Source organism: Cygnus olor, chromosome 2, assembly GCF_009769625.2.
Source record: "Cygnus olor isolate bCygOlo1 chromosome 2, bCygOlo1.pri.v2, whole genome shotgun sequence".
Lineage (NCBI taxonomy): Eukaryota > Metazoa > Chordata > Aves > Anseriformes > Anatidae > Cygnus > Cygnus olor.
The window spans coordinates 141,753,632-141,769,482 of record NC_049170.1 but is presented as its reverse complement, the minus strand read 5'-3'; the positions used below and the strand labels follow the sequence as shown (position 1 = coordinate 141,769,482).

Genomic DNA, 15,851 nt, shown 5'->3' with positions numbered 1-15,851 from the left:
TGAGGTATATACATGCATTCAGAAAACATCCTCAGTGACTTGCCTGATTTTGTTGATTTGGTCTGCACAGAACAATCCCTCTTATTTATATAATTTTATTTTAGTATATTTTTTAAATTTGTTGTTTTTAATAAATAATTTTAATCCTCTTTTTTATTGACTTCCTTCTAAAAGTTTTATTAGGAGATGAGTTTTCCAAACTTCTTCCCAGTACAATGAAGATTTTATTATAGTGTTTGATTCCGTATGTTAAGTCTGTAAGCATAGGTCTGAAGTATAATAATAATAATAATTAGAAGAATGAAAAATAAGGAAGAACCATAAAATACCACTTAGTCTGCCTGTTCTTTACCTAAAGAATTCTTTTAAAAGTAAAACTCCAGCGATGGAGTTCTCACAGCTTTCCAGAAAAAAATCCTATTAGTATTTTATTACCTATACTGTTAGAAAAGTTTTCTCCTAACTGCAAAAGATATACTTCACTTACTGCAGCTTCATGGATATGGAAAACAGATTATTCTCTTTCTCTTTGCATCCTTATGTCCTTGTAGTCATTTACTTTCCTATTAGCTTTTTTATTAAGCTAAGCATTCCTAATTCTTTCAGTCTTCTGGAGTTATAGATGTGTTTCATCTTCCTAAGACTATCCCAAAATAATATACATCTTTCTTGAAATCCAACATTCAGATCCAGAGACAAAATTCCTGCTGACAATTCACTGATGCTGGATGCAGGAGAAAGGTTACTTCATGTGTTTTGGAATAATCTTTTACATTTGTTATGCCTGATTTCTTCTGACAAAAATGTCTGGTCCTGGTCATCTTTTAGTTTTTCTCAAAGGAAAACCTTATGTATGTATATATTTATATATATTATGTAGCTGAAAGATTCTTCTACATTCATAATAAACTTTTATTTAACTGAAGGTTTCAGTTGAAGGTTGCTATGAAACCAAGTTCAGCCACCATGAGGACAAGTATCAGTATAGAGGAAGTCACCTGGATTACAGAACATATCACTCAGCTGAATGGAACTGTTTGGCCTCTGCATGCCAAGAATGCAGCTGTGGTTTCACAGGTCACATACTAAACAAAACAAGTAGTGGTTATCTGTGGTGGTGTGCTGTACATATGAAGATATATTCACAGTTTTCTATATAGATCTTATGCAGGCTATAAATTAAACATATATTATCAAACACCATTTTTTCCTGATGGCAGTTTTATTGTAAATCTCTATTAATTATGCTTTATAACCAGATAGTAAACATATGAAATGCCAATGGTTCGGTCTTCACAAAGGCAAAGGATCTTTGAAGTGTTTAGAAGACTAGGTTTGGGAAAAATAATGGTATGAAAGCTTCACTTCAGAAATGCATATATTAATTTCAGCATGAAGAGGTTTGGAGCATATATACACTCTGCAAGTCATTGTTTCTCTGCTAGAATAGAATTCAGAAAACTACATCATTGTGATTTAGGGTTAAAATAAAAAAGTTATCTAAGTAATAAGTCAAACTTATGAGTCACAATATTACAGAAAGTAAGAAATTAAGAAACGCAAGTACAAAATATTGAATAAATATGCAAATAAACTACTATCATTAGGGAATGATTTTAAAATGAAAACTTTTTTTGCTGCCTTAAGGCTAGAAGTTTGGGTATACTGTATTAAAAAAAAATGATTATACATACCTTCTACAGCCAATTCTTAAATATTTGTTCAGCTACTTTTGAGTTGCTGTGTTAACCCTTGGGCTCCTTTTAGAATTGAAACCCACAGATATTAAAGTATAATTAATAAGCTATGATTTCTTCGTGAAGGCTTCATATACCAGATACTCCAACAGTCTCTTCTGTGAGTCCAGTTTGTATATCAGCCATCTGAAGTTTTCCCTTTAGCTTACCAATGGCTGATTTGCATTGTGGGCCCTCTCCAGAAGTAAATGGGGGACCTGGTCACCCAGGGTATGGAGAAGGCTGAGGTACTCCATGACTTTTTTGCCTCAGTCTTCACCAGCAAATGCTTTAGCCACATAGCCTGGGCTCCAGAAGGCAAAGGCAGGGACTAGGAGAGTAAAGAACCTCCCACTGTAGGAGAAGGTCAAGTCTGACACCAGCTAAGGAACCCAAAGGTGCACAAGTTCATGGGACCTTATGAGATATGTCTGTGGGTTCTGAGGGAACTGGAGGATGAAGTTCCAAAGCCCCTGTCCATCATACTTGAGAAGCGGTGGCAGTCTAGTGAAGTTCCCACTGACTGGAAGAGGGGAAACATCACACCCATATTTAAAAAGGAAAAACAGGAAGAGCTGGGGAACTACAGGCTAGTCAGTCTCATATCTGTGCCTGGAGAGATCATGGAGCAGATCCTCCTGGAAACTAGGTTATGGCACGTGAAAAATAAGGAGGTGATAAGTGAAAGCCAACACGGCTTCACTAAGGGCAAATCATGCCTGACAAAGCTGATGGCCCTCTACAAAAGGTTACAGCTTTATCTACCTGTACTTGTGCAAAGCATTTGACACTATCCAGCATGACATCCTTGTCTCCAATTGGAGAGACATGGATTTGATGTATAGACCAAATTGGTGGTTAAGGAATTGGCTCAATGGCTGCATTTCAAAGAGTTGTGGTTAACAGCTCAATGTCCAAATGGAGGTCAGTAATGAGTAGTGTTCCTCAGGGGTTGGTGTTGGGATGGGTGCTGTTTAACACCTTTGTCAGCAACGTGGACAGTGGGATCAAGTGCACCCTCAGCAAGCTTTTGGATGACAACAAGCTGAACAGCATGGCTGACATGCTGGAAGGAAGGAATGCCATCCAGAAGGACCTTGACATGTTTGATAGGTGGGCCCGTGAGAATAACATGTGGTTCAACAAGGCCAAGTGCAAAATCCTGCACCTGGTTCAGGGCAATCCCAAATATGAATACAGGCTGGGCGATCTGCAGATTGAAAGCAGCCCTGATGAGAAGGACCTGGGGGTATCGGTTCAGGAGAAATGACATGACCTGGCAATATGCACTTGCAGCCCAGAAAGCCAACCATATCCTGGGCTGCATCAAAAGCAGTGTGGCCAGCAGGCTGAGGGAGGTAATTCTTCCCCTCTACTCTGCTCTCATGAGACCCCACCTGGAGCACTGTGTTCAGTTCTGGGGCCCCCAGCACAAGAAGGACGTGGACCTGTTGGAGTGAGTCCAGAGATGAACCACGAGGATGATCAGAGGGCTGGAGCACCTCTCCTACAAAGACAAGCTGAGGGAGTTGGGGTTGTTCATCCTGGAGAAGAGAAGGCTCTGGGAAGACTTTACAGCAGCCTTCCATTGCCTAAAGGACGTCTACAGAAAAGGTGGGAGGGACTCTTTGTCAGGGAGTGTAGTGAAAGGACAAGGGGGGATAGATTTAAACTAAAAGAGGGTAGATATAGATTAGATATAAGGAAGAAATTCTTTACTCAGAGGGTGGTGAGGCACTGGCACAAGTTGTCCAGTGAAGAGCTGTATATGCCCCATCTCTGGAAGTGCTCAAGGCCAGGTTGGATGGGGCTTTGAGCAACTTGGTCTAGTGGGAGGTGTCCCTGCCCGTGGAAGGGATGTTGGAACTAGATGATCTTTAAAGTCCTTTCCAACCCAAACCATTTTATGATTAATATGCTTTAACTTTTGCCTGACCCTGAAGAGGTGAGGCAGTGGGACCAAATGGTCATTGTAGGTCCCTTCCAGCTGAACTATCCTATGGTAAATAGGTGTCCTGTGGTCAAACCACAGCAATAGGATTGTTTTTCTCAGTGATAAACTCCTTCCTAACCCCTTTGGCTGCTGCAAAATTCAAAGAAATTCTATGGTATTCCGTATATTTGAAATTCTTCCAGCTTATTCCCACAAAGGCTCTTTGCCTATTTATAAAATACAATTATCTCTATTACTGCAAATGCTGGTTTTAAATCTGACTCCCTGAGGCACTTTGTTGGTATGAGGAGGTATGATCCCCCCTCAGACAGACAAACTGAGAAAGAATAAATGAGCTTTCATTGTTTGCTAGTACAGTATTACTGTACATCTTCTGGTATGGAAAGCAAGACAACAAAACACCTTACAAAAAGTCACTAGTCTCTTGTCTTTCTACTGTTACAAATGCTGTGTTTTATAAGATTAATAGTAGGAGAGGGAAAGCAGTCTATTGTTACTTTAACTTGCATTCTCATGCAAATGCATTGTATGAAAGCCTAATGTCATCTGGATATCATAGCAGACCTTATGATATAATTACATGGGACCAACAGTATTTGATCAAAGTAAAAGAAAAACCTCTTATTTTATTTATAAGCCATCTGCCACAAACCATTATCATTTACTTAGGCACTAAGTTGCAGTTTCCATTTTAATAGTTCTGTTAGTGTTTGGGTGGTTTCTATGAAGATTATTCAATAAACATTGTCCAGAAAAAGCTAGATACTTTTAATGCATAATCCTCTGGAATGTTTATTAAACAATAACACTGAACTGTCTGACAGTTTTATTTCGGAGAATGTTATAACGTTATTATGCATCCCACCAGTAATTCTTCATTACTGAAAACTCCTGTACAATGTTATGAGTCTTACTGAAAGCAGATGCAGCCGAATTAATAACAGGGATATCAATGCACACTAGAAAGCCATACAGTGGGAAGGGTGAGATGGGGGGTAAAGAATGCAGAAAAGAATTCTGTTTCACTTCTGCAAAAAGTAATTGAAATAAGTACGAGTAGTATATGGATTTGAAAATCCAAATGTACAAAGATTCATCTGAAAAGATATATTTAATGTTTAATGCAGAATATCTGGACAAACTGATTTAACTTAATTATAGGATGAATAGATTTTCAAGAAGACTTAAGACCCTAAGCATTCTTAGATTTACTCCTGTGAATGGGTTTTTGTGTGTGACATTTTCTGTGAAGCCAGCATTCAAGGATCTTTTTATCACCTGTTAAATGGATGCTATCCTTGTTAACTAATCACAAAGAAAGCTAAGTCTAAGGTTCAGTAAACTCAATACAAAGCCTCTGAATGAGGCAAGGCTCAGATGAAACTGTGTGCTTTGCCATAATGAACCGAGTAAATGCTAGTTTCCTGCAATAAAAATAATAGGTGGAATCTTTGCATATTGAAGTCAATGGGAATTTTGCCATTGATTTTAGCAGGGCCAGTATTGCAACCAATAAATCCACCAAGCAAACTAAAAGTATTGGGCAAAGAAAGGAAAGGGAATTAACGTAACAGAACCTCTACATTACTTTAGTCTTCCTTCCACTCTCCCCTTACTGATTGAACAGCTCCTGGTACTCCTAAGATGTGCTCACAGAAACTATTGTGGCAGTTTACTGAACACCAAATATTTACAAAAGCATTTAATGAGTAATTCTGTAACAGGAAAATCAGTTTTGTTGTTATAATGAGACAGTCTCAGATTAAACCACAGGGTGTTTTAGGGGTGAGTAACCAAGGGCAATTGCCCAAGACTGGATACCATGGGGAATGTGCTAGACTACAATATGCCTCAATCTATGCCTGTGTTCCTGCTAGGCAAAACTTGCTGCAGCTCCAAACAGATGCAGTGATATACTTCAAATGTAAATCTTTCTGTAGTTTTAGCAAAGTAACAAGCAAAGCATTTAGTTAGAATTATAAATATGTTTTGTCTTTTTACATTTAAATCCTTTTACCCATTTCTTTTTATTGATGTGTGAAATTTTCTGATTTCTGATGTTTAATAAGTATAGCCACTATATTTTTGCACAGGTTTTTTCAGACATCCATATCACACATGCATCACACGGCCTACATAAAGTAAGTGAGGCAGTTTCAGAAAGCTGCAGACTAACAATTCATGTACTGCACAGCCACAACACTTATGTGCTATGGTCCTATGTGAAAAAAAGAAGACAACAGATATAAGGAAATTTATGATGTGTTGGTATTTCATCATGGGCGGAACTTGAAGGCCAAATAAAATAAAACTTGTGTTTTATCAGGAGCTTAATGCTGTGAGAGAAATTTGAACTTCTTGTTCAGGTGTTCCAGTATCTGAATCAGAGTGTGGAGAAGAGCAACCATCCAGTTTTCTGGGGTTCTTCCACAGGGGTTATTTGCAACCAAGGAATAATGTAGAAATAAAGTTACTGGTTATAAAACCACCAAGAAACAAAGGATGGCTAAAAATACAATATCTGATGTAAAAGAGAGATACAGGCAGAATATTTCAGAACATAAAAGCATGGCATAGAAATATGATAGATTTGTAATATCTCCCTTGAACCAGCTTAATATCTGTAACATCTCAGTAATAAACTACAACAAAGCAGTGAACTTACACTTGCAGTGGAAAATGGAGACATCCACTGCAGACTTTGGTTTGCAGAACCTAGAGTTTTCTTTGGCTGTTAACTCTCATTTAAATACTTATCAGGATATTCAACAATAACTTGTCCCCACCAATTAAAACACTCTGCAGGTTTCTAGCCCAGAGTGGTCACCTGAGAATTCAAGCAAACATTTTTGTGGTCTGAAACTAGGACTTCTACTTTGTTTTTCACCATCATGTGTATTAAGCGCTTCATTAAGTGCTTCTCCAAAAATGGGCTTTAAAAAAAAAAAAAAAACAAACAAACAAAAAAACAAGCAAACAAAACCAAAAAATAATTTACTCATTCAGAAAACACCTTACAGTGTGGCAGTGCTCTTTTTCTGTAAAAATGCTTTTAAAACTAATAAGAGGTGCACATAAATGATCAAATTTGTAAGAAATCTCTTGTAACCTCAGCTGACATGGCTCATCAGAACATCTACAGTAGTTACCCATCAGCACAGGAATGCTTACAGATAAGATGAAAGTAGCCCTTCCTATTAATCACACACTGTATATCTGACTCCTGCTTTCTTCAGTCTTTAAATCAACTCCATCTGGTTCTTACTATTTAGCTGTGCAGCTTACCTTTCATAATGAAACATGCTTACCGCTGCAGAAGCAAGTTCAACGTGATTAAAATTATTAGGTAAAGAGCGGTTGCTTAAGTCTGGAATCAGCTAACAATAAAAAAAAAAAAAAAAAAAAAAAACATGATCAGCCACAAAAGGAAACATAGGACCAAGTCTTCATTGGGTGTAAATTGGCTGAACTCTTGCTGATTTCAGTGGAATGTATTGCAGCCAATGTCCCAAGCCACTTTTCTCTGTGTTAATACTTTGTGGAGCACATCAAACAAGATGCCAGAACAACACTTAGATATGTAAGAAACAATCTCATCATAATGTAGACTAGTCATGGATTTATAATCTTTTATGGCAGAGCCAGGGCCTAAGTATCTAGAAGGAAAGTACTCTGCCTATGTTAACCAAAGCAAACATAAGCAAAAATCGTCCCTTCCTTGGGGGTGCTCAGTTTATTTAGAGTTCTAATTCAGATTCTTTTCAACTGAATGTAAAAGTAAGCCAAACAGTATTGAGACAATACAAGAAAAGGAACAAAGTAGCTTTCTATGTCTTTTGCTGAACAACTTCCTTCTCTTATTCCCGTGACACTGTCTCGATTCCTTTACAATTTTGAGGACATAGCTACACTAAGCTGCTTTCACTGATGAGTTTGTGGAACAGTATGTGAGAATCTAACCCAGTAACAAATCATGTTGCTGAATGACTGTGAGAAAAGGTAGGTAAGATCTCTTCTAGTAAGGACTCACAAGCATGTTACAATGCACCAGTAGGATCTGGAGTTTCCCTGTGGTGAACTTTGCTCTTTTGGGGAGGCATTTTGGAACTGCCATGACATCTTTACCAGAAATACTTGTTACGATCTTGACATACATGGAGGCAGGCAGGATCTGGTACAGCTCATACCAGCAGGCTGTGATACTTGGGAAAACATGGGGACTCAGAGACTGGAAGGGGTTACCCAAATCGTCAGGTCCATATCCTGGTCACAGGGTCAGCAGAACTCCCCCTGAAAATGTTGAAATTTCTGCCTTTGGCAAGAATGCCAGCTATGCATCTTTATGTCACCAGAAGGCCTGAACGGGTAAAAATACCACAGCTACAACCCTTTCTCTTTTACAGCTTGAGAACTACATTGTGGAAAACATGAAATCGGAGATGGTGCAGCTGCAGCAGAATGCTGTGCAGAACCACACCGCCACCATGCTCGAGATAGGGACCAGCCTCCTCAGCCAGACAGCAGAGCAGACAAGAAAACTCACGGATGTTGAAACCCAGGTATGTTCCCGAAGCAGTTTCCTAAAAGCTGTTAATTGCAGAGAACTTTCGCCATCCTCCTTCTTTTCTAATAAATCACCAAACAAAACTTTTCAACACAGGGCTCCAAGAAACACTCTCTGTTTATTGGTACAAACAGCAGTGATGGCTGACACTTTTTCTGTGTCTGTCTTTGATTTCATTTGGTTGGCATATTTAGCTCTGTGTGTGTAAGGCAGGCTGGACAGGCCAGGAAACTAAATCATTTGACTTAAATAACTATCTCAGTTACCAACTGTGAATGATACAAGTGTCAAGTTAAATAATGAGTTTCAGGCTAAAATAGAGCCTTTCTTCTCCATTATTATTTGCCTCTTATTATTATGAAGTTTTTTACTTTCTACAAGATGTTTCCAGCTGAAATGTGATGTAAATCAGTAGCTTTTACACTGTGGAGAGAGAGGGAAAAGCTTCTTGATAAAGCACTCTATATCTGTTATTACTGTGAAATTGTATAATATTGCATTAATTTAAAGAGCTATCTTCATAAGATTCGTAGCACCAAAATCACTTATTTGGTTCAAATGGCAAGCATATCACTGTTATAATGCAGAGTACAATTTCATTTTGGGCTTATTGCAATGATATGTACAGCTTTTTGCCTTTTGACTACTTCTATCAGTTTAAGATGCATACTTGTTTTTCCAGTTTTTGCTGAGTTCCTCTTGATCTTCCTAGCATGTGCTGTGTTACCAGCTGAAATGCATTCGCTGTTCATTTAAAGTGCAGGAATTAACTCATTGCATATATTTGGTTTGTTTCAGTGGCATGTGTACTTCTTGACAGATAATAATGCTTTTACTCACGTTTACAATATCATTACCATGTTATTATGTAACTGCATTACAGCACACTGAAAAACAGCAGCAATTATGAAAGACAGATGCTTTAATTATCTCTGGCTAGGAATGATAGGTACAAGCTGTTGCTACACTGCCTTATGCAGGTTCCTTTTTTTCCTTCATCTCAGTTAGCAGACCAACTAAAGTAACACGTTAAGCTCTAATTACCACAAATTTGAAAAGATGGCATATTGACTTATGAGAATGTTGGGGAAAGTATTTAAACAGAATATCTAAATCAATACAATAAATACATCTAAATTCAACAGAATATCTAAATGGAAGTATAAGCTGTGAAGACCTTCTATGGAACGTAATAGCATACACTCAGGAAAAAAAAAAAAGGGAGGTGTAGGAACTCTTTTTATATTCCCAAAGACCTACATAGTTATAAGTGTTGAGTACTTATTTGCTGTTCCCTCATTCAAGCAGGTAACTTGCATTGTCGATGTCTCACTTTCCCATTGAGGAATCAGTTCATGGTAGAGGCACCACTAGCAACTTCCTCCTTCTTCTGTACTTATAGCTGAAGAATTTAAAAGATGCTTAAGTTACCAGTGGGTATCCACCTTGCTGCAGTCCTGTCTCTGACTTCCAACTCAGTGACAGCATCTCCTACCTTGCCTCTCTCAGCAGCATGAGAAAGTCCTTGTAGCCCCTGGCTCTACTAGTACTCAGAAAAGAGTGGTACAGGTGGCTCCAGAAGGTGAACTGCTCCTGCTGGCAATGATGGAGGTAGACAGTTGCATGGCTGTGGCAGGTTATGACCTTGGCTGATTGCCAAGGGACCACTAAGCCACTCCTCTCCCTCAGCAGGATAGGGGGAGAAAGTAAGATAAAAAAATTGTTGGTGGAGATAAGGACAGGAGATTATGCACTAATTACCATCACGGGCAAAACAAAATCGACTTGGGGAAGATAAATGTAATTTATTGCCAACTAATAACAGATTAGGTTAGTGAGAACTATCAGTGTGGGGTCCCTCTCACAGGATACAGTCCTTCATGAACTGCTCCAACGTGGGTCCCTCCCACAGACTGCAGTTCCTCAAGAACTGCTCCACCATGGGTCCATATCATGCAGTGCAGTCCTTCCAGAGTGGACTGCTCTAGCACAGGTTCCCCACAGGCTCTTGCCAGACCTCCTGCCCCAACATGGGCTCCTCTCCATGGGCTGCAGTTCTCACCAGGAGTCTGCTCCTGCATTGTCTGTCCATGGGCTGCAGCTTCCTTGAAGGCACATTGACCTGTTGTGGCATGGGCTCCTTCACAGGCTGCAGCATGGATAACTGCTCCAGCATAGTCCTACATGGGCTGCAGAGGGACAACCTGTGTCATCATTGTACTCTCCATGGACTGCAAGAGAATCTCTGCTCCAGTGCCTGTAGCACCTACTCCCCTTCCTTCTTTATTGACCTTGGTGTCTTCAGGGTTAGTTCTTTCACTCCTCTTTCCCAGCTACTCTTGTACAACATTTTTAACCTTTCTTAATATGTTATTACGGAGTCACAACCAGCATCACTCATTGGCTCAGCTCTGGCCAGTGTTGGGCCCCTTTTGGAATAACATGGAACTAGCTATGTCCAACATGGGGCAGCTAGCTCCTGGACTCTTTTCACAAAAGCCACCCCTGCAGCCCCTGTGCTGTCAAAACCTTGCCACATAAACACAGTATGTTGGCAAAGATGTGAAGGTCCGCAGGATATAAGGTTGAGAAAGGCAGTCCATAATCTCTTGTCTGTAATATGTAGTACTTGCAGCACTTGTAGTACTTGTAATACTTGTAGTATTACTGCCTGTAATATGTAATACTCATACCAGAACAAGGAGATTGATGGACTCGAGATACAGAGCCTACGGCTCCTTAAATCTCACTGAACCCTCCCAAATCCTTATCTATCCAAAATCCCACTGGTTCCCTTTAGACTTTCTTTTACACCTGAAACTGCACTGAAATCTTGTAGGCTGCTCCACAGATGTGTACTCTTAGGAAATCTATAGGTGCCTTCCTGTCACCTTTAACCCTTGCCAACCTTTGTAGTAAACCATCAATTCCTGCCAGGTCCCTCTGAAACTGTGGTGATGATGTATCCATCTCAAACAACAAAAGAGCTGCATACTGATCAATTCCAATTTTTTTCAATCACTGTATCCTATAAAAAGGACAATTCTAGTTGCTCTGTGAGCATCAAGAGTTTCAGACAAAATTAAGACACTATGTAGATCGAGAGTTGTTTGGTTTTTTTTTTTTTTTTTCATGTTCTGTAACGTAAGTTCCTATTAGGCATGTATGAGAAAATCTTACTATATACTATATAATCCTATGATGAGACTGATTCTTGGCTTTTCCAGAAGGTCTGATAGGTTCCATTAACATTAAAGAGAAGTCATGTTCAATTCCAGACGTGATTACATCTCAGCTGCTGTTAGTACACATACCTATGAAAACTATTTATACATACTTGTCCAGACTTTATATAATGAAAGATGATATACCAGCAAAATCAACCATCATTAATTAATGATATTGCTTTTTTTTTTTTCTTTTCATTTTTGAACTATTTCACCTGGTTGAAAGTCTTCTTTTGGTTTGATGTACCTACTAAAACTTGTGATATTAATACAGACCAACCCCAAGGTGAAAGACAATTGCATAAAGCAATGTTTAAGATCACAGCCTTCATCTTAAAAATCTGTGTAAGAGGGCAAGTAGTGATAACATAGGCAGACACCAGACTTCTGCCAACACTACACAAGAGAGATCTCAGGGGAAAGCTAAAGTAGGAACTCCATCTATAAAACAGCGGATTCAACACTTTGGCTTGAATCCAAGTGCTCTTGCACTCTTCTGGTTTAAGCATGCTTTGTAGGAATGCATGTCTGAAGCATGCCTCTTGTTCTTCCCAGTGACATGAAGCTTATTTGGCAGTCACCTTTCCCTCTTCTGCTAGCCTAGTATTTTTCTACAGCAAACAGGGTGCCAGACTATCAGCTGTTGCATATCAGTGTAGCTTGATTGAGTTAATTTGCACCAGTTGAGCTGCTGAGGTTAAAAAAGGATTTAGAAATCAAGGTCATTTCTGACAAATCATCAAATCAGAGTGAAATGACTGCATTAATGTTTGTGTTGCTATAGCAACACAACCAGGACAATATAAACATTAATGTTTCTAATTTATCCCTAAGGTGCTAAATCAAACATCCAGACTTGAAATTCAGCTACTAGAAAATTCACTGTCAACATACAAGCTAGAAAAACAGCTGCTACAACAGACGCATGAAATTCTGAAAATTCATGAGAAGAACAGGTAAGAATGAGTAGCTGATCTCTTAAACTCTTTCTCTGTTCATCATAAAGTGGTCTGTGCATACTTTGTTCCAAGCAACCGATGGAATAGAAGAAGCAAATATGGTAAGTACAGGTAATATTTATGCAATGGTTAAAAGAGCTAGGGTGTGAACTTACACTCTGCTAGCTCCTTATGACAAACGCAAGTTGACATTTGCTGCTTTTTGTTTGCACTGTAAGTTCATATCTCAATTTGTTTCATGACAATTCAATCATATGACTATAACTTCTGCTACTGAAAAACAAGGATAACTCGTATGCACGTTTTTAAGCAGACTAGAATAAATTTTGATATCATCACCTAATTTAAAAATCTATACGAAACAGAAAATCTTCAGAAGTGCATCTAAATTTAACGAACACGAAGATCCAAGAGGAATCTCTCTCTTTACACTAAGTATAACATTTCATTCTGTATCACATTCTTGGAGCCATGCTTTATTTAGAAAATAAGTGAACAATAAACACGTTGGATTTATGCTGAAATTGAAGAGAGAGGAAAAATAAAAATACACCAACTCTTCAGCAGCACATAACTTACCAAGCTGTGAAGTTTCCCTTTCTGTGTTACAGTATTTTTGTGATTCCTCCAAAGGCCATGGATTCAGCATTTGTGAGGCTAACTTCATACATCAACAGTGGCTTAGTTTAGCTCCTAAACTGGGGTGCGTTGCAGCTGATGCACTGACAGCACAGCCAAACCATCCAAACAAGTAGCGCCACAAGGAACTGAGTGGCTGAACCAGTCTAAAGCCCAAGTTTGGGCACCTCTTTGGGAATACCTGAAATCCCTGCACTTGCAGCCTGGTATCTCAGAACAGGGGTGTGCACAGGGGGATGGTTTGTCAGAGTTTGTCTCTGATGTTCCTTCCTCCTCATGCTTTTCCCTGGCTCCCACAGGGTTCCTTCCCTTGGACTGCAGTCCTTCAGGATAAGATTGCTCAAGTGTGGTGTCCTCCATGGACTGCGGGGGACAGCCTGCTCCACCACTCTCTGTGGGCTGCAGGGGAACTTCTGCTCCGGCACCTGGAGCACCTCTTCCCCTCCTTCTTCACTGACCATGCTTTTTGCAAGGTTGTTTGTTTCACATTTTTTCCTCGCTGCCATGTGGTGGTTTTGCCTTTTCTAAATATGTTGTCACAGAGACACCACCAGCATCGCTGCTGGGCTCAGATGTGCCCTGCTGTGGAACTGGCTGGAGCTGGCTGTATTTGGCATAGGGTTGCCCCAGCCTCAAGGGCAGCCCCAGCCTCTTCCTACAGAGGCTCCATCAGACTCCTCCCCTCAAGCCCCATGTCCAAAACTTGGACACAGACACCTAATACAGTGGCGTAAAGCCATCTTCTTGCATGGTTGCCTGTCTAGAGACCTGCTGTCGTTATTGCTGTCTCTGTAACAGCCATGTTTAAGCAGGGAGGCTCTCTTCCGAAAAGAATAACTGTGGTGTAAGTCTGACTAGAACTAAGGTTCCCATTTCCTTTGTATGCTATAATTGACACTGAAATAGAGCAAATGACTTTATATGTGAGGTAGATACTGAAGCAGCCTGTGCGTGCACAAGGTGTAGTGGATTCATGAAACTGAGATCAGATGGTTTGCCAAAAATGCTGCTGCTGGACGTGAATCAGCAACGACTGAGGTGGAACGACTTTGCCCTGGGTTATACATGAAGCAGACTAACAATACCATGAAGCTGCTGGGAAAAGAAGGCAAAGAACCACATAGTGATGCCAAATAGAATATGTCATTATAAAGAAATGTGTTTAGCTGAAAAGCTGGCAAAATAATATACAGTGAGTGCTACTGGTTATGAAAACTGGCAGTTTACAGCTTATAAAACAGGGGTAAGATTAAATAATTCCCCTAAATGTTTGTGGGTGGTTTGTTTGTTTGTTTCATTTTTTTTTATTTCAATTTTGAATTGACCCAAAAATTTGTTTTTAAGTAAATACTTGTATTTTTATCTATTGTAATCTATTTAGCATCAAAATTTTATTGACTGATCAAGAGACTGAGTCATTTATGTGATGCTTTGTGTACTTAATCTGAATTTATTTATCTTAGCAACGTGTCAGGGTGTAAAGCCATGTCAGTAAACAACTAAGTTTGACTTAAATTGACCTTTGACTTGACTGACATTATGATGAAATGATCTATGTCATGATAGTATGGTCTAGCTTGGTATTTAGGAGGAAAAGGAGAGGGGGTATGTTAAAGAGCAACATTTAGTATCCAGTTGTTTCTCTTATAAGTGTAGGTATATGCGTTTCATTATAATGAAGCAAGAACCTAGCAAAGATTTTCCAGGTTTCATTGCTATCTGTGCCCTTGGGACTGATAAAATTAGGGAGAGGACAGTGTCATGATTACAGCAGCTGATGATTCATATTTTAATGTATCATCATCTAGTCCTAACAAAAAACTGTGTAATCTTGGTCTTGTAAGGTCCTGATCCTGTAATCAATTATGCATATGTCAGTTTCACTGTGGGACAAATCTTTAAGATCACAGGAGATAATAGGTTAATGAACGTGCCAATGATTTTAGCTTGCTTAAATTTAAACATTGTTTAAAGATTACCTGATGGTGGTGTTCAGTAGTTGTCTGCAGTTAAAATGTATAATATCTATATCTATATATATATATATGTGTAACAATCCCTCTGTATAACATCATTTTCAAATTAATAAATTAGAGAACTCCTTTTATACGTGTTGCCTATATGGACTGTAAACGTTTTGCAAAGAGCCTTTCTTTTCAGTAGGTGGGAATGAGTGCAGGAACTGTTATAATCCAAAATGTAATCAAAACAGATTGTGTACTTTGGGCAGATCATTTCTATCTCTGTGCTAAAATTCCCTCCATATAAAATAAAGATCCTAATCATTTTCAAAGAACTGGAGTTTGGATGAAAGAAATGTGAAATATTATAATAACTGATTGTTGATACACTACAGTAATTTGTATATTATCCTGAAATAAAATGAGCACTGCTTATCAACAGGGGACCAATGCATGGTCTAGAAATATATCTATTCTTGGCCTTAAATGCTTTACTTCCTGCCTCTGCTGGGAAGAGTGGCCAATTTTTTTCTTTTTATCCCACTGTAGTGAGATATTTCATAGCATAAGTAGAGTAACATTTGCCCCAGTATCTTGTTTCTATTGAATGCTCTCATGCCATAAATAATTTATTCTTGTGGGTTCCCACCCACTGTAATGTAAATGGTGGTTTTACACTGCAATTTTTTCTCCCACAAGAGCTTTTTAAAAGCTATTTTAATTTATTCTTGAAAGATTTCTCTGCTTAAGTGCTTGAGTCTTTTTTTTTTTTTCAGTGTACCCAGCTGCATTTAACTTACTGTGTGCCATT

At 39.0% G+C, this 15,851-nt stretch overlaps 1 protein-coding gene across 3 annotated transcripts in view; it reads left to right on the top strand.

The window, feature by feature from the left end:
- Positions 1–15,851, top strand: part of ANGPT1 (angiopoietin 1) — a 187,088-nt gene that overhangs the window by 79,675 nt on the left and 91,562 nt on the right. For all 3 annotated transcript variants that reach the window (XM_040546736.1, XM_040546738.1, XM_040546737.1), the window contains 2 exons: positions 8,094–8,249; positions 12,316–12,437. In XM_040546736.1, the coding sequence (XP_040402670.1) occupies positions 8,094–8,249; positions 12,316–12,437 (278 nt within the window). The remainder of the gene's footprint in view (positions 1–8,093; positions 8,250–12,315; positions 12,438–15,851) is intronic.